Source organism: Callorhinchus milii, unplaced genomic scaffold (assembly GCF_018977255.1).
Source record: "Callorhinchus milii isolate IMCB2004 unplaced genomic scaffold, IMCB_Cmil_1.0 Scaffold26, whole genome shotgun sequence".
Lineage (NCBI taxonomy): Eukaryota > Metazoa > Chordata > Chondrichthyes > Chimaeriformes > Callorhinchidae > Callorhinchus > Callorhinchus milii.
In genome coordinates this window covers 1,595,789-1,619,999 of record NW_024704767.1, presented here as the reverse complement: position 1 = coordinate 1,619,999, position 24,211 = coordinate 1,595,789, and the positions used below count along the sequence as shown (strand labels likewise).

At 43.9% G+C, this 24,211-nt stretch overlaps 3 protein-coding genes across 7 annotated transcripts in view; 2 read left to right on the top strand and 1 right to left on the bottom strand.

The window, feature by feature from the left end:
• The window catches only part of rnf111 (ring finger protein 111), a 46,457-nt gene extending 41,422 nt beyond the window's left edge, over positions 1 to 5,035 (top strand). For 2 of the 3 annotated variants that reach the window (XM_042344058.1, XM_042344056.1), the window contains 6 exons: positions 82 to 207; positions 740 to 872; positions 2,706 to 2,798; positions 2,913 to 3,008; positions 3,160 to 3,323; positions 3,855 to 5,035. In XM_042344058.1, the coding sequence (XP_042199992.1) occupies positions 82 to 207; positions 740 to 872; positions 2,706 to 2,798; positions 2,913 to 3,008; positions 3,160 to 3,323; positions 3,855 to 3,972 (730 nt within the window). In that variant the 3' untranslated portion in view covers positions 3,973 to 5,035. The remainder of the gene's footprint in view (positions 1 to 81; positions 208 to 739; positions 873 to 2,705; positions 2,799 to 2,912; positions 3,009 to 3,159; positions 3,324 to 3,854) is intronic. The other variant, XM_042344057.1, reaches the window with a different exon arrangement.
• Positions 5,036 to 9,277: 4,242 nt separating this feature from the next.
• Positions 9,278 to 17,258, top strand: ccnb2 (cyclin B2). 3 transcript variants are annotated; one of them, XM_042344036.1, is made up of 10 exons: positions 9,278 to 9,387; positions 11,638 to 11,747; positions 12,887 to 13,006; positions 13,114 to 13,233; positions 13,323 to 13,487; positions 13,857 to 14,015; positions 14,513 to 14,749; positions 15,070 to 15,210; positions 15,504 to 15,614; positions 15,892 to 17,258. In XM_042344036.1, exons 3-10 carry the CDS (start codon positions 12,890 to 12,892, stop codon positions 16,087 to 16,089), a joined length of 1,248 nt encoding a protein of 415 aa, XP_042199970.1. In that variant the 5' UTR covers positions 9,278 to 9,387; positions 11,638 to 11,747; positions 12,887 to 12,889; the 3' UTR covers positions 16,090 to 17,258. The 3 variants fall into 3 exon arrangements, with proteins under 3 accessions (XP_042199970.1, XP_042199971.1, XP_042199972.1); XM_042344037.1 differs by having other exon boundaries at positions 12,883 to 13,006; XM_042344038.1 differs by lacking the exons at positions 9,278 to 9,387; positions 11,638 to 11,747 and adding an exon at positions 12,015 to 12,136.
• A 12-nt stretch (positions 17,259 to 17,270) lies between these two features.
• The window catches only part of myo1ea (myosin IEa), a 44,952-nt gene continuing 38,011 nt past the window's right edge, over positions 17,271 to 24,211 (bottom strand). The window contains 7 exon segments of the mRNA XM_007906391.2: positions 17,271 to 18,260; positions 19,176 to 19,345; positions 22,068 to 22,275; positions 22,788 to 22,851; positions 22,853 to 22,893; positions 23,069 to 23,226; positions 23,621 to 23,767. Of these exon segments, the coding sequence (XP_007904582.2) occupies positions 18,184 to 18,260; positions 19,176 to 19,345; positions 22,068 to 22,275; positions 22,788 to 22,851; positions 22,853 to 22,893; positions 23,069 to 23,226; positions 23,621 to 23,767 (865 nt within the window). The 3' untranslated portion in view covers positions 17,271 to 18,183.

Sequence of the window (24,211 nt, the reverse complement as noted above, 5' to 3'; positions counted from 1 at the left end):
TTTTTCCTTTGACCGATTGCGTTTTGTGAGACTCCGCTGCTCATTTCCGATGTAATATGCTATGTCTCATTTCTTTTTCAGTCGAGCACATGAGCGCCCCCCACCTCATCCGCATCGTATGCACCCCAATTATGGTCACGGACATCATATTCACGTTCCTCAGACTATGTCTTCACATCCTCGACAGCCGCCAGAGAGGACTGCCTGGTCAGTATTGACTCTGAGCAACTTTTAGTGCCATATAAGTAGGAATTCTCATATCTTTGCTGTTAAGTGCCCTGAGGCGTTGTGCTCCATGAAGCGTGCAATATAACTGCACGTTGTTGTTTTGCGATTTCTTAAAATATTCAAGTAGACTTGTAATACTCGGAAATGTCTAGACAGAGACGATGGAAAGTAATAGCAATATTATTAATTGGGAAAATAATATTGAATTCAATAACATGATGCTATGTAGGCTCATAGTAAGCTAAACCATAGTTATCCTACTAAAATACCTTGCAATTTAAAATGTAGAATAAATGGCAGTTTTTAAACATTATTTTAAATGATTTAGTGGTGATTTATTTCTGATGTGGTGTTGGTCTGCCATATTTTCCTTGAGTTAGTAACTCCTTTTGTTAAATATTGTGTTGCTCTTTAAGTTGTTATCCGAACACTGGACAGCTATGTGGAGAAGAATAGCGATTTTATATTTTAATATAGTAAAAATAATAGACCTGATTATTTACCATTGCAGGGATCTGGGCATTGAGCCAGGAGTGACTGCAGCACCATATCCACCAGGTCACCTTCACCCTCACATGGCTCATTACCATCCATCTCAACCTCCTCGACTGCACCATTTCCCAATTGGAGCCCTCCCTTTTATGGTAAGTAGGTATTAAAAAAAATGTTGGCATTTGTTAATGGTGCAGGAACATCAAAGTGTCTCCAAGCACTGCAGAGGTAATTGGTGTCCAATGCTGACAGTGTTTGTAAGCAAACATGTGGCACCCAATTTGTGCACAGCATGTCTCTTAAACAGCCAAGAAGTGAATGACCAATTTACCTGGAGGATTGTTGGCCAGGATTTCCGTCCTTTGTTGCTGAAATAGTTCTAATTGATGGTCATCTCTTGCAACTGTGGATTAAGCGCAAATTCCACATGTGAACCGCAAGGTGACAATAATCCAGCAAGTCTCCATTTAGTTTTTGAATAATTTTAAGGGCACTGTACATTCCTTACAAATAGCTTTATTAGATGTGTGTCAACTTGGCAGGGAGATGTGCAGGGAACATAGCAAAAACATTAAGCCCAGTAAGCCATTCCTTTGATATTTTCCACCTTCTTGCCATAACACTTTCACTCAATCATTTCTCCTTCAAAAAACTGACTGAGTTGCCTTTTGGCATCCTTTATATTGTCTGCTTCAGTGTCCTCCTTTGATTACTTATTCCACAAGTATACAGTATGATCTTCGTGAGGGGAGATGTTCTATCTGACTTGATCCTAAATTTGTATATTTTTCAGTTATGCTCCTGGTGTGTCTAATACAAGGATTATTTGAAGTTTTCACAAAATGGGAGAATTTGCCTGGAATAACCTTCTTTCAATGTGAAAAATGGTCTCCTCCAATGAGAATAAAAGAACAAGCTAGACTTTTTATTAAACCCACTCAAACTTCCGATTAGTTGCTCACCTTGGTACTCTCTCAAGGGCAATAACATCCTTGTTAATATTAGATAAGCAAAAGAAATTGCTTGCAGTACTTTAAGTGGACTCTGACAAATCCCTTACTCAGCAACAATATAACCTATTTTAATTGGTACTCTTTATCCCTCTGCTCCAACCTTATTTGCTGATCTGACTTATCAGTTGATCTGCAATAACTCTATCCTGTTCCATTTAACATGCACACAAACCTTCTTCGGCTCCTTATTCCCACACTAATTTTACACTTAAGCACATTAAACCGTTCCTACCATCCACCGGGCCAGCTTCAGATTAAAATAGAATGGATAAACAGCCAAATTTGTAAATTTACGTAGACAAGTGTTTCCAGAATTTTAAAAATGGAACTTACATGCATTATCTCAATTCAAAATGTATTTCTGCACAGCATTTATTTCTGTTTGTGAAAAATAGCTAAAGATATTTTATCTGGGCAAGTGAGGAAGCAGTTGGTGATTAAAGGGGGTTTGGTCAGAGTGCAATTCTACACTAGTATTTTGGAAGTGTACTTGCAGTGAGATCAGGAGCAACTGCAATTTTTCTTGCAGTAACTTAAATGTAATTGAGTTGTATTCAAATTCAATCTCCATACTTGTACATGAATGATGCCCAGTTGGGTGAGGTGCAATGAAGTGACCAATGTCTGTGGAATTGTTCCCCTGTGGGAGGTGTAAGAAGACATCCAATGTATTGGGGAAAGCCACAGATCTGATCCCTGATCTATGCTGAGCTACTGAGATGCTGTTGGGAAGTACACTCTTGTCCTGAGTTAGGGAAGGAAAGTGTGACCAGAGTCACAGCTCATCATGGTATATGTGCGACTTGATAAACCAGTTCAAACAGCTTAAGTGGGTCTCCTATGTTCAGGTAGCCTCAGAAGATTTCTGTCCAGCTCACGCATTAATATGTACAATGATTATCATGGTTAGGAAGTTTCAAAGATTTATAATCTATTTTAGCTCCATCACATTCCATTTGTTTTCTTGTTTAGGCTATGCCTCCAGACATGGCAGGCTACCCTCACATCCGTTATATTTCCTCAAGGCTGGAGGGAAGGTTTCCAGGCCTCAGGGCCACTTACGAGGTTGGTCCTAATACTAAGTATAACTGCTTGGAATTTGAAGTGATAAAACTATCACTGCTCATGTGTGTTTCTGTACCCTCGCTCTGAGCAAATACACTTTCTTTCACTCGTCAGGATTTGCTGCATTTAGAAGAACGACTGGGTAATGTTAATCGCGGTGCCTCACAGGGTACTATTGAGAGATGCACGTACCCACACAAATATAAAAAGGTGAGATCTCTCACTTCCTGTTATTTCAGTATTAAACCATGTATAATACAAGTGATTTATTCAAAATTATGTTATTATTATGTGACTAGTTATAAACATTTCTTCATGTTCACCAAGTCAACCCTGCAAATGCTTTGTGTATTCTCTGCAGTTAAACCTCCTTACAAAAGCATGCCTTTATGGTAATAAGGTGATAACTAATTTACAGAGGAAACTTCTGCAGTATAAACAGGAAGGAAAAGATGGGGCAGAGGATGACACTGAGGAGAAATGTACTATCTGTCTGTCTATTCTAGAAGAAGGAGAAGATGTTCGGTAAGTTGAGCTTGTGTGTGGTTTGATAAATGCAGTGAAAAGAATGAATAAAGCAAATCGCTTCCTTTACTCTTTACAGAACAATGTAATATTGGTGATCCAAAAGGAACATTTCAACTAAGTCTCCCTTTAACTGGAAGAGCATTTTATTTTGTGAATCAGTATTTGTGTAAATAGGACTTTGGATAGAGCTCTCCTTGTAGATGTCTGTATTCACCTGTTTCAGTTCACAACTGTCTGTGTCTCTTACATTGACTGATCACAAAGATCAGAGCAGAATGTATTTGAATTATTAAGAACCTGCTGCACTGGATTTTCGGTATTTGGCAACCAACAGCCAAAATGTAAGGACAGTTTGTCTGTTGTAGCTGCTGATGCAGATCGTAAAATTGTGAAATAAATGATTATGTTAAAAAAAATCAAAGAATAGGTTTAATTTTTTAAGAGATGATAAATGCTTTTTTTAATTTGTAACCATGCTTTTTAAAACCAGATTTCGTAATGTTAACGCTTGCCTCTGTTCCTTCACAGGCGCCTTCCTTGCATGCACCTCTTTCATCAAGTGTGTGTGGATCAATGGCTGACTACCAACAAGAAATGCCCCATCTGCAGGGTAGACATTGAGGCTCAGCTGTCTGCAGATAGTTGACATCTTATTCTCTAACTCTCAGTACTGCAGTCAACCAAAGATGGCACGAATAACCTGCGCAGATTCAAAAGCATTGAACCTAGAGTGCGGCTACGCCACATAGTACAATTTATGCTAGGCCTACAGTGATATTTCAGTATAGAGTTTAAAATTTAATGTATTTATGAAGCTTTCTTTTTTATGTGGCTTTTTATGTTTTTTTCCAAGTCATTTTATTTTGCATGGTTCCTTGGATTGCATTTCTTTGCACATAACGGGCTTTATGTCCTCAGACTTGCAGGCAAGATTAGCTGCTCTAGTAAGATAGAATCAATGTCATTTTCATGATGCCTTGCTTTACTGGAATAGAATATGTCATCAGTCACTAACCCTGGACTTTAATTTAAACATTTATATTAGGTTGTGTATATAGATTGTGATCTATTCATTAAGGAAGGAATATCGAGACATTCCGTGATTAAGAAAACGGCTGCTGTATTGTAGAAACTCATCATCAGACAGCAAACAATCAATGGGATCTGATCCCAGCCAATTGCCATTGCAAGAAATATATATCCGAACAATATTAACTGCTGTTCTATGTTTAGGTTTTTTAAAAAATCCATCCTTCTTTGGCACAATGGTAGGTGTAATTTTTAAAGAATGTCAATATTCAAAACTAATGGGTTCACAGATTTTTATTTCATCACTTTCTGTCACTGGTTATAAATTTTGTTTTCCCTTTTATTTACAATTTTTAGCTGTTTGACTGCCATTAAACAGCTCTAACAAACACTAATGTTATCTAAATTAGCTGTATTGCGTATACTTGCACATCTGATGATTTGTAATGGTGAGCTAGTCAGATTGTAGAACAAGGTTCTGTATGAAGTCACCAATAAGCACGTCTAGGTAATGTATTTGAAGGCAGATTGCAGATTTATGGCTGTTAAAGAATCAGGTGAAGTGTTGGAATGCAGTACTAATGGCAGGTATCCATGCATTCACAGATTTGTAAAGATCCCTGGATGCGTTTTCCAGGGGGAACTTAGTTTTCAAGTTAATAAAGATTAGTTAACTCCAATGTGGCTCTTTGTCTTGAAAATGTTGCTTTTTTTTTGAAATTCCACGTTTTTTTTCCAATGTATCAAATATAAAGACACATGTATTTTTTGCAATTTTATTTTGTTGGTAATTTTTGTAATCGGGTTTGATTTTGTGTTGATGTATATTAACTGCCGAGTAAGAAAGGGGATGTTGGGTAAAAATAATATTTATAACATATGTGATGTACTGTTATGCAGGAAATGTAATGTTGGTTTATGAGCAGAGACCCACTGAAAGCCTCAGTAGACTTTGCGGTTCATTATTACTAAATTACTGATGTTTTAATGTAGGTCAGGAGGGATTGGGTTAGGGAAAAGTATTACCACCAACACAATGCAATTGAGTTTCAAGCACAGCGAAGATCAAATAATTAATGCCCAAAAGTCAGTGATAATTGGCCTTTGCCCTGTGCTTTTGGAAGCAAAATATCTGTCAGAAAGTGCATGTGTATGGTCTTTTGGGTTTAGAATGAATTGGGATTGGCCTCAACAGTTTAATAACCTCTCTTAAGTTTCACTGTCTAACCTTACACATTAAGAAGGTCACTGGGCAAAGCACTTCCAACACCTGCAGTATTTCACTCGGGGAGAGAGCCAAGGGAGGAGATTCGCAAAGGAAACCGCAGCACATTTTGCAGCGAGCACAGGCAGGCTTCTTTATAAAAATTATATTGTAATTACATCACGGAGATTGGAGCTGCCTAACAAGTCGGAAAAGGCAATGATTGGAGATGCCAGAGCAGGCCCTGAACAATGGAATTGATAATTCAGCTCAAGGTAATTGTGCACTCAGCCTGTTTCGATGAAATATCGCAGCCTTGAACATCATCTTGCTTTGACAGCGGAACACTTTACCTTTTTGAAACTTCCCCAAGGGAATTGTTCTAACCATGTTCACTATACTCATATTTTTCTGAATAATGTGATGGGAAGCAATGGGAGTTTGAAACCTAATGTTTCAGGAATATTTAAAGGAACCATTCCATTGAAGAATCCTCTTATATACAGGTACATTTCTATTTCTATTCAGCAGTAATCTTGTCTGATAATTATCCACAAGAGCCAATTCTTGATCTAATGCCTGGTTCTCCACTATCTACTGAAGAGGAAATCAGCAATGGATTGATGGCAGAAAAGAAATGAACACAAGGAAATGTTTCTGGGAAAGTAGGTATTCAAGAATGAACCATGTAAAATTTTATGATGTCATGTGCAAAAAAAACAAATACACAAAAGCATTCAAACAGCAAATTAAGAGAACTGACCCATATCTTTATTTTATGTGCGGTTATAGTTGTGTACAAATGGATTAACTTTGATTAGATGTGTTTATCAGCTGATTATACTGATAAAATCAAATGGGTCAGAAACACCAGATTGATGGCTGAATGTTGCAGCTCTGAGATATAAAGATTAGCAAGCTTAATATTAATTATTGTACAATTAGCTGATTAAACTAGAACCCACAGAAACTGAGGTGAGATCTGCAAAAAAAAAAACTTTCTCTCCAAATGGCTCATGCCAAATGGAGATTAACCTCCATGTATAATAATCTCTTAAAGTAATGGTTTAATTTCACCATCTTTCACCTGTGGGGGATATAGTTTTGAAACCAGCCCAGACCGATTGGACAGAATCACTTTGGTGGAGTGGCTAAATTGGGAATCTCACTTAATGCAACCATATCACAGGCTTTTTTTCAAACCAGAATTCTCAGTGAAGGTCCACAGTGCAAAGCACCACCATATCAGAAAACACTGACTGATTTTCTCTAAGTAGTGCCCCCAAAGTGTTACACAGTCCGAGCAAGTGCGCAAGTTTAACAAAATTCAGCATCTGATACGTCTCGTTGAAAAGTGAGTAAATTCTTTAGGTTTTGATGAACAACATCTTTTGACTGTTATACCTTCAGTTAGGATAACAATACAACCCAAAGTGGCCTTTTTTAGCTCATTCAGATGGTTCCAGTCCTGTTATGCCGTAAGCTATATTTTTCAGTCTCTTGGACAACAGCAGAGGGAGATGATATTTATTTTCCATGGATAGAAGATGGACATGCTGCAAATTCAGAGTTCCGAAGCTGTAAATATTCCGCCTACCGCAAAAAAATCTCACTGAAGAACAAAGGTTGACTTCATACCCGTGCCAGCTCCAATTAACACACTGAAATATAAGATAAAAACCTTCAATAAACGCGGTCACTCTTAAGTGCCATTATGACAATTCATAATCCAATTTTTTAAAGAAATTAAAAGGGTTTCCCGGCAATTCTTTGAAACCAAATCGGAGTTTGCAAATTATTTCCTTTTTGGTGTTACTGTACTTTAAAAAGTTACATTGTCTAAGCGCCATGTGTGGTACTGTTCTCAGCCAGACAGCTGTGGGGACACTAATGTTTATCTTGGTTTCCCTGAGATCAGGAAAGGGGGAAATAAACCAAAGTTTCCACTCCCAATCATTGCTATCCAGTGACCGCTGCTTTACAGTGTGTTCTGTGAAGCGCTTTGGGACGTCCTCCCGACATGAAAAGCGCTATATCAAATGCAAGGATTATTATTATTATATGTACATGGGGGATATTAGCTGAGGATAGAATTGAGTTGGATTGTGATACTCTTCATTGCTAACACAGCAATGTCCCACAAACAGTCGTAGATTGAAAATGACCAATTTATTATTGTTTTTGGTTTTGGATTGTTCAGAGACTGGGAAAGACTGGACATCTGGCTGACCCTATTTTCAAATACTATCCTTGCCTCACATACTCTCTATTCCCCCCCAGTATGCCTCTCCCAATCTCACGTGTGGTCAAAAATAATTGATTTCCCTCTTGAAGACACCCACCCTACCTGCCTCCACCACCACCACCACCCTGGGCAAATAGAACCATATGTTAGCAGCCCCCTCTATAAAGAATAAATCATTGCAGAGATCAGATGAAGTTAGACAGCCCGGGATGCAGAGCTGATTAACATCTGAACACAAGAGTTTATGAAACATTACAATGTGGTCTCAGGGTGGGGGAGCTTTCAGATTTTGACCATTTGGTTTTGCACCTTGTGAATATCAGGGAAAGCAATAATAAGCAAAGCATTCCATGGGGTCCTTTGACAGACTCGGTGAGTCACGTCTGGCAGTGAAGACCCTGGTCTCTAGGAAGGGACTGCAATACAGCTGGTTTCCAAACACAATACTCTGCTCTGAGACTCAATGGGCTGAATGGCCTCCCTCCTTGTACACTGTAAATTTCTGCTTCTAGTTTGAAAGTGTTTGGAATCGTCCACTGTTATTTTCCGAACGTGGACCTAACGACAGTTACACTACATTCGAGTTTTCAAATACGCTTCGTTTAATCAAAAAGAATTTTAATTTCTTTATGACCTTCATTTTAAAAAACTTCTAAATAAAATGGTCTTGGGACTATTTTTGAAATTCAACCCCGAAAAACGAAGGAGGCTTTCAGAAGCCCAAGTCAAACCGGATTGGAGTCCTGTAGCTCAGTGGTTAGAGCACTCGCTTTGCAAGCGAGAGACCTGAGTTCAATTCCAGGCAGAGGGCGAAACCTCGGGCAAGTTTCCTTACTCCACACAGAGCCTAATAATAATCCCTCCAAAACCAAACACAATAATAAATTGGTCATTTTCAATCTACGACTGTTTGTGGGACATTGTTGTCCACAATTGGCTGCCGCGTTCGCCCACAAATATACAGTCAATTCACTTTACAGTGCGTTCTGTGAAGCGCTTTGGGACGTCCTCCCGACGTGAAAAGCGCTATATCAAATGCAAGGATTATTATTATTATTGCTTCGACATTTCAAAATTCATCATTATTCACAAAATAGACCACAAAACCATTAGACAGCGTATTCCGTGAAGCGCCTCGAGACGTCCCGGGAGACGTGATCGGTCGGCGTGTCAAACGCAAGGATTACCATGAGTATTAATATTATTATAGCCATAGTAATAGTGTGAGTGAGTGAGTGAGTGAGGGCTGATCTGTTCCCGCCAAAATGCCCGTGCATTTTCATTGATAATTTCCTGTGGCCGAATCCCGACGTCGTCATGGCAGCGCATCCCAGTGGGTTCGGCGCGCAGCCAATGGGGAGAGAGCATCCGCCCAAGCGGTGGCCAATGAGAGCGCAGGGAGCGAGATTTGAAAGCCAAGAGTTTAAAGCGCCTTTCATTCGGCATCAGAGAGACTGCGGCTCAGGACACACACACACACACCCACCCACCAGCTGCTTGGTTTAAAGCCCCCCCCACCACTTTCTCTCGTTTATTCACTACATACTCACCTGCTAACAATAGCTCCAACTCGCCGCGTCGCGGTAAGTGTACCGGTGTCTTTTATTTGCCTGTGAGTGTGTGCAGTGTGAGTGTGTGCAGTATATCTCGCCTCCTCCCTTTCCTCCCTCAAGGCCGGTCTCAAGACCTTTCTCTTCGACCGCGCCTTCAGCTCCCCTCTCGACTCTCTACCCCCTTCCTCGCTCCCTCCCTTCCCTCCCCTCACCCTGACCGTTTCCCCCCCACCCTGCTCGGGTCCCGACCCGACTGTCCAGCGCCTTGGGACGTCCTCCCGGCGTGAAAGGCGCTCTGTAAATGGAATCTTGTTGTTGTGTGTGTATAGTGCGTGTGAGTGAGTGAATGTCTTTTGCGCTCTGAGACGCCGTCCGGCGTGGAGGGCGCTATATAAATTCAAGTTGTTGTTGTTGTTGTTGTGTGTGTGTGTATTTGTGCCTCAACTGTCTTTTCTCCCCCAAATTCAAGCCACGATCCGCTCTGCGTCACCTCTGTAACGTCGCCCGTCTCCACCACTAACTCACCCCTCAGGCCGCTGAAACTTTTGTTCATGCCTTCATCACCTCCAGGCTCGACTATACAAACGCTCTGCTTGTCGGCCTTCACAACTCCTCCCTCCACAGGCTGCAGATAACAACAACAACAAAATTACATTTATAGAGCGCCTTTCATGTCGGGAAGACGTCCCAAAGCGCTGAACAGTCAGGTGTCGGGCCCGAGCATGAGTGAGGGAAGGCAGAGAGGTGGGAGGGAGACCAAAGGCACGGTCGAAGAGAAGGGTCTTGAGACCGGCCTTGAAGGAGGCGAGGGAGGAAGTGAGGCAAAGGGACCATGGGATGGAGTTCCAGAGTGGGGGCAGAGAGGCTGAAAGCTCGGCCACTGATGGTAGGGTTGGGCGGGAGACGTGGAGCATTCCCGCACCAAACTCTGTGACCCCATCTCCCCCATTCTCACCCAACTCCATTGGCTCCCTATTGTTCAGAGGATCCTGTTCAAGATCCTGGTCCTCACCTACAAAGCCCTCCGTGGTCTCACCACACCCTACTTCTGTGACCTCCTAACCCCCTACCAACCAGCCCACTTCCTCTGCTCAGCCGGCTCTGGCCTGCTCCATGTCCCCTGTCCCACCCGCCCCACCATTGGTGGGAGAGCCTCTCTGTCCCCAACCTCTGGAATTCCATCCCCCAATCACTCCGCCTTGCCCCTCCTTCAAGTCCCGCCTCTAACCCTCCTCTTTGACCATGCAATCGGTCACCCCCCTTCCCTTCCTCTCCCTCCCTGATCCCAGCTTAGGTCTGAAATGCTACACACTGTCCAGCTCCTTGGGACATCCTCCTAACGTGAAAGGTGCTATACAAATGTAATGTTGTTGTTGGTGTGTGTAGAGGGTGCGCGTAGTGTGTGTGTGTAGTCGAGAACCTGGGTGTCTTGTTTGACCCTCAACTGTCTTTTCCCCACATCCAAGCCATGACCCGCTCTGCCTTCCCTCACCTCAGTAACATCGCCCGACTCTGCCACTACCTCACCCTCAGGCCATTGAACCTCTTGTTCATGCCTTCATCACCTCCAGCCTCAACTATGCAAACTCCCTGCTTGTTGGCCTTCCCAACTCCCTCCACAGGCTGCAGATAATCCAGAACTCTGCAGCCCGTGTCCTCTCCCTCACCAAACTCCGCGACCCCATCTCCCCCATTCTCGCCCGAATCCATTGGTTCCCTATCCTTCAGAGGATCCAGTTCAAAATCCTGGTCCTCACATATAAAGCCCTTAATGGTCTCACCTCATCCTATCTCTGTGACCTCCTAAGCCCCTACCAACCTGCCCGCTCCCTCCGCTCAGCCGGCTCGGTCTGCTCCACGTCCCCCGACCCATCCACCGACGAGAGAGTCTTCATCCACTCTGCCCCCAACCTCTAGAACTCCATTCCCAATAATCCCTGACCCCAGCTCAGGTCTGAAATGCTGTACACTGTCCAGCGCCGTGGGACGTCCTCCTGACGTGAAAGGCACTATACAAATGTCATCTTGTGTGTGCGTAGTGGGTGTAGAGTATAGTGTAGGGGGATGGGGTTGTTGGTTGTTGTAGGTGTGTGTATCGTGTGTGTGTGAGTGAGTGCTTGCTCACGAAGCAGAGAGTGGGAGGTATTTTCAAGTAATGTGAATTCACTATCGTAATTCAATCGCCTAAAGCAGAAGCAGGCTTTTTTTGCGTGTGTGTGGGGGGGGCGGCGGGTGGTTGTGCCCAAATTGAGCATCGATTTCCTCTCCTCCCCTCCATAGGTCTGCAGGACTGGAAAAATACCCGTCTCTTAATTGTTTCCGACTGTGGGAGCAACGTGGCGTCAAGTCGCTACTGTTAGCACAAGCATCTTAAGACAAGACCCTTGGAGGTAGAAAATGTTCTTCAGATAACGTGCATTTTCTTCTTGCTTTACTTTAATCTGGAAAAGGGCAAGATTGCTTAATTTCAGCCTGTTGGTAGTAAGCAAACCTTTGCTCAAAAAGGTTTCTGAATGAGATTGCATTTTTTTTAAAAACTGTAATAACAAATCTCTAGCATCCCCCCCCCTCTACTCATTGCTAGCAAAACCTCTGGCTTCCGGAGAAACCTGAAACAGAAACTGACTTGCTTCTCTTCCTGTTCGGTACCCCAGGTGGGGAGAATTGCAATAGCAAAGCACATTACTTGTTGCAGTAATTAACGTTCATTGGGCCACTCGAGACCTTGCCCCAGTGAACACAGTTTGCTGCCAGATAAAAGTGGCTCAAACCCGCACAGGTATGTTTTTGTCTCTCCGCAAGAAACGTACTCTGTGGTACAACTTCAGCCATCAGCAACCAACTGGTACCCACTTCGCTGGGGTTGTGTTCCTCATGCGCGCCTAGCTTTGCAATGAATTTCTGACTAGGGTGCCCTTGCTTTTAAATTGTCTGTAGCAGACACAGGATGCAGCTTTATTTTTAAAATTAACCACCCCTTCCCCACTTCTATTTTCTGCCCTCTCTTTGAAACGCTTTCTTTTTTTGTACTGGGTTCCAAATACATTAGCAGGGTTGGTAGTTCATTCTCACTGTGTGAGCCTCAACGTATGCTAATGACTACCAACCCCCTTCCCGCCTCCCCCAGCTTCTCCCTTTATGGGGAGAGATGCAAAACAGCTGAATGTTAAACCACAGAACCTGCAACTAATGTCTTCTGGAATTGAGGTAGGCAAGGTTTGCTCTTCTGGGTAGTGTCTGCACTCCCAGGTGCATGATGATTTTAAAGAATATAAGAATTGCTAGACGAAAGAAGACCAAGGTCTATCCAGTTTGCCTTCCGCTATCCTGGCAGTTGCATGTACGCTTAATGCCCCACGCTATAAACTTGTATCCCGCGATATAATTTCCCAACAAAAACCTGGGTGCAGGTGGCATGCTTATTATGGTTCTGTCTGACTTGGATATTTAAGCAAGGAGGAGGGGTGTCTTGTCATTTAGCTTTGCCAATGAGGCACCCCAGTAATGATCTTTTTCCTCTCTGAGGCAGACTATGAGGAACATGGAGAACGTGTCTACAATCAACCCACTCGGCAAGTTAACGGTTCCCACGAGGAGGCCTGCTCTAGGAGAAATTGGAAATGCTGTTCTAACCCGAGCTGCAGTGCAAGTAATGTCTTCATATGTAACTTTTTTTTCCTTCCTCCCTTCCCCAACTATTTCTGTGTCGGTGTGGTGGAAAATGTGATTCCTTTACTTGTGTTTTTTTTCCAACAGAGAAAGGCTAATGTAAAAGCCCCTCCCAAACCAGTGGTCCCGAAAGCAAAGGTGTTCCCGGAAAAACGAGTGGGGCAGGAAAAGCGTTTGCTGCTGCAAGTCACACAGCCTGTACTCTATGTATGTGTCGTATTCCTTCTTTGAGATGTTTTTTTTTCCTCTAAGGACGAATGATTTCTCACTTTCTTTTTTTTAATATGTAAAAACAGAAGGCTCCTCCATGTCCAACACCTATGGATGTGTCCATTAAAGGGGACCAAGCTTTTTCTGATGCCTTGCTGGGGGTGGAAGATATTGATGCTGAAGATGCTGATAACCCTCAGATGTGCAGTGAATATATAATGGATATCTACAAGTATTTGCGACAGTTAGAGGTATGAGTAGCCTTTCCTTTCGGACCCATGGCGGTGTATTTGGTCAAAGGGGGGCCTGCCTGACACTTATAGAAACCCATCACCGTGCTTAAGTATATCCAAGCCAAACTGAGAATTCCATGCATCCCAGCTATGCGTGGAAACCCAAAAGATGAGATTGTTGGAATGGAATACGCACTCATTGGTAGCTGAATCCTAGCTATTGTGTTGGACTAAAATGTTGGACTAAATTGCAAAGCACTTGCTATCTGCATCAGATTGTTTGGTGTGGAATTGTACAGCTTAGTATCAGTATTACACAGCCTTCGATACCGCCAAACTGGTTGCAATTTAGCACATGTAAAAGCTTGTAGTGGTTCCTGATTTCAGGTGCAGCAGTCGATCAAAGTCAAGTACCTCGCCGGCCAAGAGATCAACGAACGGATGCGAGCAATTCTCGTTGACTGGCTAATTCAAGTTCACTCCAGGTTCCATCTGCTCCAAGAGACTCTCTACATGGGCATAGCTATCGTGGACCGTTTTCTGCAAGTAAGCTGAAGAATTCATAGGAACAGATGTTCCTATGAATAACAGGTGCTCCGCAAGCCTGTTTCACCATTCTATTTTAGAGTATGGCTGACCTATAATTCAACTCCAATTATCTGCCTTTGCACCATATCCCCTGGCCTGACAAAAGCCTTAAATTTGAATGATCAAACATCCACAGCCTTTTGCGGGAGAGGGTTCCAGATTTCCACTCCTCTTTATGTGGAAGAAATACTTCCTGATTTCGCTCCTAAATAGTCTAAATTCTTTGCAATGAGTAGGTGTAGTGGAATTTCTTGGTCACTGTCCATACTATTGGATAAAGTTCTGGCTACACAAACCTTTTGTAGGAAAAATGGGGTTAGTGAGCGAAGCAGTAGATTTGTATTTGACCCTTTACGCTTCTGGCCTAGATCTGAATGTGGATATTGCAAAGCTAGCCATTTTCTAGGAGTAGTTGGTATAGTTCTACATCTGAATCTAACTAAATTGTCTTTCAGAGCCAGCCAGTTTCTCGCAAGAATCTGCAGCTGGTCGGTGTAACAGCTATGCTTCTGGCTTCCAAATATGAGGAAATGTATGCTCCTGAGATAGGGGACTTCGTGTACATCACAGACAATGCTTACACCAAGGCCCAGATCAGGCAAATGGAAATACTGATTCTTAAAGAGCTTGACTTCAAATTGGGTCGTCCACTACCACTCCACTTCCTCAGGAGGGCTTCAAAGGCTGGTAATGTAAGTATGACAAGCCACTCTTGTGTCTGACTATTATGGAGGGAGGGGTAGGGGGCACCATTGCTGATTGATTTTAAGTAACAACAAATTGCACTTGTATAGTGCCCTTCACTTTGGAAAGACTTCCCAGGGCACTGAACATTCAGGGTTTTTTGGACCCAAGTTGGGTTCTGGAGGGCATGGGGGGGGGGGGGGAGGGTGGCTGAAGGCAAAGCTGAAGAAGATGGGATGGTTACGTTGGCCCTGACTTGACTAGTACCGTGAAGAAATCTGAAAATTCAATTGACTTAATGGTTTTCCACTTGCTGTACTTACTGCAGGTTGATGCTAAGAAGCACACGCTTGCAAAATACTTGATGGAGCTAACTCTTATGGACTATGATATGGTGCACTACCATCCTTCTGAAGTTGCTGCTGCTGCACTCTGCTTGTCTCAAAGGGTCTTGGATCAAAGCAAATGGGCAAGTGGTGTCAATTTTTTTGAGCATTTATATACATATCTGCGTAATTCAGTTTTTTTTGTTCTATCTACTATTTCTCTAATTGAGTCCCACTGCTCACACATTACAACGGTTTACCGTTGTTTACCAAGACCTGCTAATGTAGAACCAAATGTCAGCAGCGGCCAGCAAAGAGACAATTGGGATTCGGGGGCCGAGAAGAACTTAACTTAATACTCTTCTTTAAGATTGTAGTGGAGTGAGAGTGTATTCAGGTCTTGCAACTGACTGTTGAACTTGTTCTGCCTATTCAGACACCAGCGCTGGCTTACTATACTGACTACAGTGAGGAAATCTTGCATCCCATTATTCAACACTTGGCAAAGAATGTGGTGAATGCAAATGAAGGACGCACACATCATTCTGTAAGTTGTATTCTTCTCCCTCCCCCACCCTCTCTCCCTCCACCTTTTTAAAGCTTGCCTTGAGTCCTTTCTTTGCAACTGCTTTCACTTTCTCCCCAGCTCTTTCTTCCCTTCTCGCTTTCCTTTTCCTCTTCTCTCCACACCCACCCCCCGCCCCCTCCCCCACCTCACCCCAACCCATACACGCCTCTGGCTTGGGCTCCCAGTCGGTTTGAAGCACTTTGATTCTTCCACCTTAACAAAAAAAAGTCAAGTAATAGTGCGTTCTACTTCTTAGGCTATAAAGAACAAATACGCAGGTGCCAAGCTACTCAAAATCAGCACAATTCCTCAGCTAAGGACTGCGGTTATCAAAGACCTGGCGGCTCCTCTATTGAAAACTCTTAGCCTGACAGCGAGAGACACTCCTTGCAAAATAAGCTCTTGCACTTACCTGAGAGATGATCTGCTGCTACAATGTAAATGTCAACCGTAAGATTTGTTTTTAAGACTCTGGGTGAAGCTTTACTGTCCTATCGCCATGTTCACAGGTGAGTGCTTTCCCCAGCTCAAAATAATTATCGATACTTGGTATCTTGATCAATATTGGCAATTGCTCACTCGTGTCTATTATAGTCTGTCAATCGGGGCTAGGTAGGTGGTGCGGCTTATCACAATTTAAAATGAGACGAAGGAGCAATAGGGAATCGCATTAACAATTTTGGCCGATTGAGAACCAAACCAGCATGAAGGATTTAAAAATGTAATTTTTTTTGGTTTAAACTGCAGTAAATGTTGTTCCCAGATTTTATTGAGCATGATGGGACTCCACCTAGCAGACCCCTAACCTAGACTCCTGTTGGAAACTTGCTTTTTAACACACTTTTCTCTTCCCCCACACCACTACATGGGCTCTAGTCTAGTCTCCTGAATGCAAATTATTGACCATCCTATCCTGGTCATGTTGTGGTTTTAAATCGATGTACATTTTTGACCTGGAAGCAGAAATTTTATACTTCTTTTGGGCAAATAAAAAAAATAAAATTTTTGATCCTTTTTTTTTAAAAAAAAAAATATGACTACTCTTTACAAAACTGAAGTGTCGTATCGGGGTCGGTAACTGAGAGGATTGGAATGTCAAAAGACCTTGGATGTGTCCGAAATGTCATCTTAGCTTGGTCAGTAGGATTGGCGATTTACTTCATGGATGTTTTGTGGGCAGTCGCTGTGCGCAAACTGGCTGACCTGTTTGCCCACAGAATAGTCGCTGCATTTAACAGTATAACCTGATGTGAAAGGAACTATAAACCACATTTAATTGAATGTTCATTGCAGATTGTATTAGTGGTACTGTAATAGCTCAGTCTCTCAGTGATATGCTGCCCTCTCGTGGCCCGTCCATGGCAATTCATTCTCCTCCTATTAGAAGGAACGATAGATTGCCTACAAAATAATTATATTTTACAGTAAATCCCACCCCCCCCCTCCACTCCCATTGTAAATGTTTCTATATTGAACACAAGAATTTTATTGGATCGTAAAGGCTTTGGGTGAAGCGTTTGATCTCCCAGCTAACCAAACCTTCAATCCTTAAGTTGGCTGGATTCTGTGGCACGATCAAGTTTTTGTTTTTGGACTAATTAATGTATTGAAAAATGTATTCTTAAAAATGCCATGGATAGTAAAATGCACAATTTTATTGTCCATCCAGAAATCATCCATCCTTAATGCATTGCTTTCAGACTGTTTTTATATATTGAATTAAAAAANTCACAATTGATAAACAAATATGAATAAATGGGTCTTGTGTTCCCCAAACCTATGGAATAACCTAAAACCTGCTGAGTAGTGCATTAGATAAATGCCTTTTGATTCCCATTTTCCTAATGTACACTAAAACCTTTGCACTACTTACATCAGAAAAAAAGCACTTTAAAATATGGACCAGCCACATTTGCACTTACTTAAAAGGCACTTGTAATCTTACATTTATACAGTACTGAAGTCAAAAATGCCATTAAACCTTCATATTGTGCACAAGTTAATCAGTTAGGACATTTGGTGGCTTTAAATATTTAAATTGAGAATATTTTTTCTTATTTGCTCCCCACTCCACACATCCCCGGCTTTCCTTTGGGTGTATCCTCTGCCAAGTCTTTCATATGTGGCAGCAACAAATGTCTTTTCATTCCCCAATTCAAAAACTACTTCTTAAAGGGAAGGTTCACCTTTTGTCAATACACTTGAAAACTTAGCATTGACTAAAATGAGAGATTAATAAGGTGTTGCCAAACAGGCACTTAGAACAGTAGTAATAAACCTATATATATATAGGCCTTTTTCTGGTCCAAGTTAAATGCTACAATAGTGTATAAGCCTTCATTCCAGGGGATGGTTATAAATACAATAAATTACATTTCCTTCAGTGCTATCACAGCAGCTGTGCATCTCCAGCCTACACTGGTTGTAGACTTGTACTAAGGCCCCCCCCCTTAAAAATTCAGCCATCTCAAAAGTTAGTGTTCATATCTCCAAAAGTGTCTTGATTTGTTATTTGGTTTTGTCCATGTAGTTTGAAGACAACACCGCTCTAGATCTTGGCAACGTAATTGTTGGGGAATAATCCTTGCTTTCCTCGCAGTCTGCCAATCCACCAACCTGATGGATCTGAAACGGGAGAGAATGCAGGTATTTGTTTAGGAGACGCTTTGTCAAAGACGACCGTTTACATCTAAAGATAGTAGATGGTCACCTTGAAGTGGACACAGCATAGCATCTCTTCTCTCTCCCTCAAATGGCTGTGGGCAAAATACATAATATTGCTAATTTGCTTCCTCATCTGCAAAAGCACTCAGATGAGGGCAGTAGCTGGCTTGGTTGTGATGCCTCTTGTGAACAATAGGGTGCTGACGCTCGCAGTCTAACGCTTGCATGTAGCAAAAGGGCTGGTGTATGAGTTTGGGAGAAGTGTTTCCACTTTAAATATTTTCCAGTTCAAATGTTAAGTTGCATCCTGTACCGATTTGCAGAATGCATTGCACAGCTTAACACTGACTGCTCCAAGGAACAGGCTGTTTTATGTGCCTGTGATAAACGGTACGCAAAGACAAACTATGTTGGCCAAGGTATCTAATAGCTTGTTCAGATCACTTGTGTGTTACTCGATCAGGTCTGTCCTGGATAAATAATGCACAAGATGACTGACTGTCCAGTGTGTGTGTGTGTGTGTATACCTACAGCCCTGGGGAATTTTTAATTATCATGTTATCTGGATGTAGTAAGGGATCTATCAAATGATTGTTTGCTCAAGTATTTGACCCCATCGCTTGGGATAGGGGGGAGCAAGACAGAGCTCCATTGTCCTGTGGCAGTGCTTCTGCTCACATTGGGAGATTGGTACCTGCTTGGGGACGAAATGTGACATGAATCAGCAGAGCCAGTGTTGGGCCGGATTACACTGTAAAGCATTGATCATCGAATCCGCTGGCCGGAGACTGTCTCACTTTACGTTGAAATTTACATTTAAAATCTTCTGAAACATGCAACAACAAAAAAATATATCAATATAAAAGGAGAACTCACCTTCTCGAACAATCTCTATAACGTCATCGGCATTAAAGCTGAGCTCGTCCGTGTCTTGAGCGTCGTAAGCGTACAAGGCTTTGCAGTGAGGCACGTGAGGCTTGGGTTTGGGCTGCGGTTTGGGCCGACCTCCGCCTGGGGTCGGGCGGTTTGTCGTCTGTCTGTGTTCCCTGAGATGAAGGGCAAGTGTGTGAATTTCAACGGTTTGCACTGGACGCCTAGACTCTCGTGATCTCAGAGCAGTCGGTCAGGGAGCACTTGCCATTAGATGTCTTGCTTCCCCTTTTTTTTTTGTTAATCCTAACTTTTTTTTTCTCCCCCCACCCCCCACCACCCTATGAAATGTGCCCCTCTGTCATATTTAGTTCTCTTTGATAAGATAGAATGTGGGTCTCGTGGGCCTATGCTGATGAGAATTAGCTAATAGTTAATTAGCTAATAACGGTAGGAAATCTGGCACTGATGAGCCAACTTTAACTTCCAGTTAGTTGCTGATGCCATTTCCTGCATTACATGCAAGAAACTCCTCTTGACTGCCACTTCATGTAGGCGCTGACATCAGCTGCGTCCCAATAACCCACACGCTGGTCATCTTTCACACTTCCCTTATAATGTGACAGCTGAGTCTTTGGACTCCCAAGCCGACTGCCAGAATAGTAATTCTGTGTAGCAGGTAAGGCAAAGAAATGTTTCACGGGCAAACCGAAGCCTGGGGGTAAAGCAGCAAGCAGTGACGCACTGAACTCCTGATCAAAAGCAAGAAATCATATAAAGGTAAGGTGTGTCAATATGTACAAACCAACCACTACCTTCCAAGTGTTCATCACTTGTTCTACACCAATGTAACCCAAGGCTTTTCCTGGGTTGGTTGGGATGGGAAGGTTTCGTAAGACATTATTTACTGTGATTGGATCTATTCATTTTTGTGAACAAAACAATCTGTTTCTCTCTCACTCTTTCTCCTTTTCTTCCCTGTCCCCTTTGCAAGAATTGGGGGAGGACAGGATGCAATTCCCCCCCCCCCCCCAGGGTTTTTTTGGTCACCCAATTAATTTTCACTGCAAATAATCTCATTACATCTAATTTTAAAGCATTGACTGGTGAGGATACTTTTAAGTGAGGTTAGTGCAGAGGGAAGTGTGAAGGGGGTATTTATTCTTTATTTGCTTTCTCCTCTCCCCCTCCCCCCAATTTATGTTGATCAGCTTCAGGGGGTGGCTTACAACAGGGGAGAGAGGTTGGATCTTACACCACCTCCCTCCCTGCCTGCCCAGAGTTAGAGTCAACCATTTTAGCACAATATCCTCCCTACACCACCAATAATGTCTCACCACATCTATAATCGCATTACTAAGCACTGAAGCATTTAATGTAAGCACCTTCACCACACCCAAAAGCAGCAGCAACCAAACCACCACTCTAGACTCACTTTCTTCCATTTGCTTGTTTCAGTCCTGTATGGTTACTATAAAAAGGAAAGATTTTTTTTAAAATTGCATGCGGCGACAGAACAGACTACACTCCAGCTAATATTGCTTAATCGTATAGAAATACAGGGCAGGCATCTGCCTTCTGTCAGCAAACAGCCGAGAAAATAAACAACGCTGTACTTCATTTGAACGTAAAGTGTCTCTGGTATATGGGGTTGGAGTGTGACATTTGCCAACTGGATTTGTTAACTTGTGAATCTGCAAAATTGGCAAAAAAATCCAGCGATATTTGGCCTTTGTTTTTGATTTGCCAACTGGGGATTCACAAATTCCATATTTTCCAATTTATTGTAATTTAAGGCAACAAATGCACTCTGTGAACATCACAGATGAGATCCCTTTTAAGTCTGGTGTATAGTTTGAGCCACTGTTCTGTACTGTTCAGTCTCCTTGAGAAGTGGACAGGGCAGGTATCAATGCCATACTATGAGTCACTACCAGAGGAAACTCTTTCCCCAGACCCTGGTGCTCAAACACTCAGTAGTGATGAAGACATCCAGACGAGTCTACTAAACCTTCATCACCCCCCTCTCTCTCTCTGTTACTCACATCCTGAACCACTGAAGCTGCACACTGGGAAAGAACAGAGATAGATCCCTTAAAAACAGGGCACTGATCTATTGTTCGCAGGCGAAAGACTTCACCACTGACACACGGCCAATGCTCCATCCAATCCTGTCACTCGTGCTGCTTGCAGGCTCTCCAATTCAAGCTTATAGCCTCTCCTCCCCCAATGCACGTTTCAGCAATTTGAGGCCAGCTCATCCTTAGTCAACCTCAACCAGGTGATCGACTGAGTTAGGGAATGTTTGCCGGGCTTCCCCCACCGGCTCCCCCTCTCAAGGCTGGACTATGGGAACTCTCCTCGCCGGCCTTCCCGGCACCTCCCTCCACAATCTGCAGGTCATTCAGAACTCTGCAGCTCGTGTACTGTCCCGCACCAGGCTTCGGGACCACATCACTCCCACCCTCGCTCGCCTCCACTGGCTCCACATCCACCAGAGGATCGAATTCAAGATCCTCATCCTCACCTACAAGACCATTCATGGCCTCGCTCCCTCCTACCTCTGACCTACTATCCCCCTACCTACCTGTCCGTACCCTCCGTTCCTCTGGCTCTGGTCTGCTGCACATCCCCCGCCCCAACCGCCCTACCATCGGTGGCCGGGCCTTCAGCCTCTCAGCCCCGAGGCTCTGGAACTCCATCCCCCAGTACCTTCGCTGCTTCCTCCCTTTCCTCCTTCAAGGCCGGTCTCGAGACCTTTCTCTTTGACCGTGCCTTCAGCTCCCCTCTCGACTCTCTACCCCCTGCTCGGGTCCTGACCCAACTGTACAGTGCCTTGGGACGTCCTCCCGACGTGAAAGGCGCTCTATAAATGGAATCTTGTTGTTGTTGCCTTACCCTGCTGCGCCTCGCTCCGGCACTTTCAGGAAATCCAGGTTGTGCTGGACGCGGGAACTCTTGTCTTTGGAGTTGGTGCCGGTCGCAGGCAGCGAAGGGCGGTCGTTGGCTGTGGCCGCTGTGGGCATCCGGTGACCGCCTCGCAGATTCGAGGAGGGTCGCTGCGGGTTGCCGTAAGCGCTTTTTACGACTCCGTTCTGATGGGAACCTTGAAACAATATAACAGAAGCCACGTTTGCAAACAAAACTACAGAGGAGCATCTTTGTTCAACGCAGTTCGCCTGAGCAAATACAGAACAGGACCTTGGTTTAACATCTCAGCTGAAGGACGACTTAAGGCTAGATACATAGAAGTATTCTGTACTTCTCCTGTGCGTTCAGCGGGCTCCGGGCTGCTCCATGCCTCCCACCCTACCATCGGTGGTCGGGCTTTCAGCCTCTCTGCCTCCACACTCTGGAACTCCATCCCACAGTACCTTCGCCTCACTTCCTCCCTTGCCTCCTTCAAGGCCGGTCTCAAGACCCTTCTCTTCGTTCGTGCCTTTGGTCTCCCTCCCACCTCTCTGCCTCCCTACACCCCTCCCCCATGCTCGGGCCCCGACACCTGACTGTTCAGGGCTTTGGGACATCCTCCCCACGTGAAAAGTGCTCTATAAGTGTAATTTTGTTGTTTACACATAGAAATACGTCGGAGTATTTTGGGGCTTGTGAACGTGTTACCTTTTGGGGGAGGGGGCGCAGCACGGATTGGGAACGATGCGGTTTGTCCTTTGATCGGTTTGGCAGCTTTTCGTCCTGGCGTGGGTTAAGTCCCTCCTTGTGGGCCCTGAGAATAGAAGTGGCAGAAACTTGTCAGGCAGATAACTGAGTGCGTGACTGGAGCCTTAGAAACGACCAGCGAACGTTCGAGTTTTAACGCGCAGCTCACGAATTGGCTGGAAACGCTCCACAGCCGTAAGCCCCTTTGATAGGGGCTGTGCGAAAGGGGTCGTCACACTTACGGGAATTCTTCGGCAGCCCCTGACCGATGCTGACCTGCAGGCTCTTGTTGTTGGCTTTCAGGACAGGCACGGCTCCGTGGCCTTGAACAAACTGAACCTGTCGAGAGCCGCCAGCCCCCCACGGGCCCCAGTTATCCTTCCTCACCTTCACTTCGAGCCTGAGAAGCAAGGGGACACGAGCACTCGATCACACCCGGGGTTTTACACCGACTGGAGCAACTCGCCTAGAAATTAGCTCTTGTGAAACTGAGCGCAGCTGCTGCTCGCTTTGCTCAGCGGTAATTCTGGGAGTAATAGGCGCAGGTTGTCGAGAGCCAAGGCTTGAGGAACCCCAGAGTGTGTGTTGGGGTAACTGCTGGAGTCTGACCAGCTAAAACCACATAGCTTGCTTTTGATAGCACTGTCCGGCAAGCTTTCCTGCTGCTTGTCCAGCTCGGACCACCTTAGGGCTAACAGGAGTTGATTAACTGAGCACAGCTTGTAGCAGGAGTAGGTGGGGGCAGAACTCGGTCTATGTTTCCCAGTATAAGAGTGCAGCACTCAAACACTCACGTGTTGCTGAACTTCAGCTGCAGCTTCCTCTGTGTTTTCTCCTCGTAGCGCTTGGCCAAGAGGCTGAGGAATTCCGTCTTAAAGACCGACTCCAGCAGACTGTCGTACTCCTGCTCATGCAAAATCAGGAAATCGTCCTGCATTGTGCTGCAACGAAAAAGGGCTCACATTATCCCTGAGTATTGTAAAACCTTAGTAACAAAAGGTGAAAAACTCTGGGATAGTAACAATAATAATAATAATCCATGCAATCATGTCTCACGACTCCTCTTTGACCGTGCCTTTGGCTACCCTCCCTGCTCTCCCAAACCTCTGATCCCAACACTCCCAGCTCAGGTCCAAATCCCCGACTGTCCAGCACCTTGGGACGTCCTCCCGACCTGAAAGGCGCTATACAAATGCTATCTTGTATGTGATTTGGGGCCTATAAATGTTGAAACATCTCAAAGTAGTTGATTGTAGTGACTGTGTAGTTGTAGGTGCATGCGCCAGCCGATTTTTAAACATATTAGCATTGTTTCCCCCAGTCAGCCGTGAAGTGAACACCCAAGGCATCTGGAGAGTTGTTAGTTTGTCCCTTTCGACTACTTT

Coding starts and splice junctions, on each gene's coding strand:
- ccnb2 (XM_042344036.1), top strand. CDS start 12,890: ATGAGGAACATGGAGAACGTGTCTACAATCAACCCACTCGGCAAGTTA. Junction 13,234..13,322: donor TCACACAGCCTGTACTCTAT/GTATGTGTCGTA, acceptor ATGTAAAAACAG/AAGGCTCCTCCATGTCCAAC. Junction 13,488..13,856: donor AGTATTTGCGACAGTTAGAG/GTATGAGTAGCC, acceptor TCCTGATTTCAG/GTGCAGCAGTCGATCAAAGT.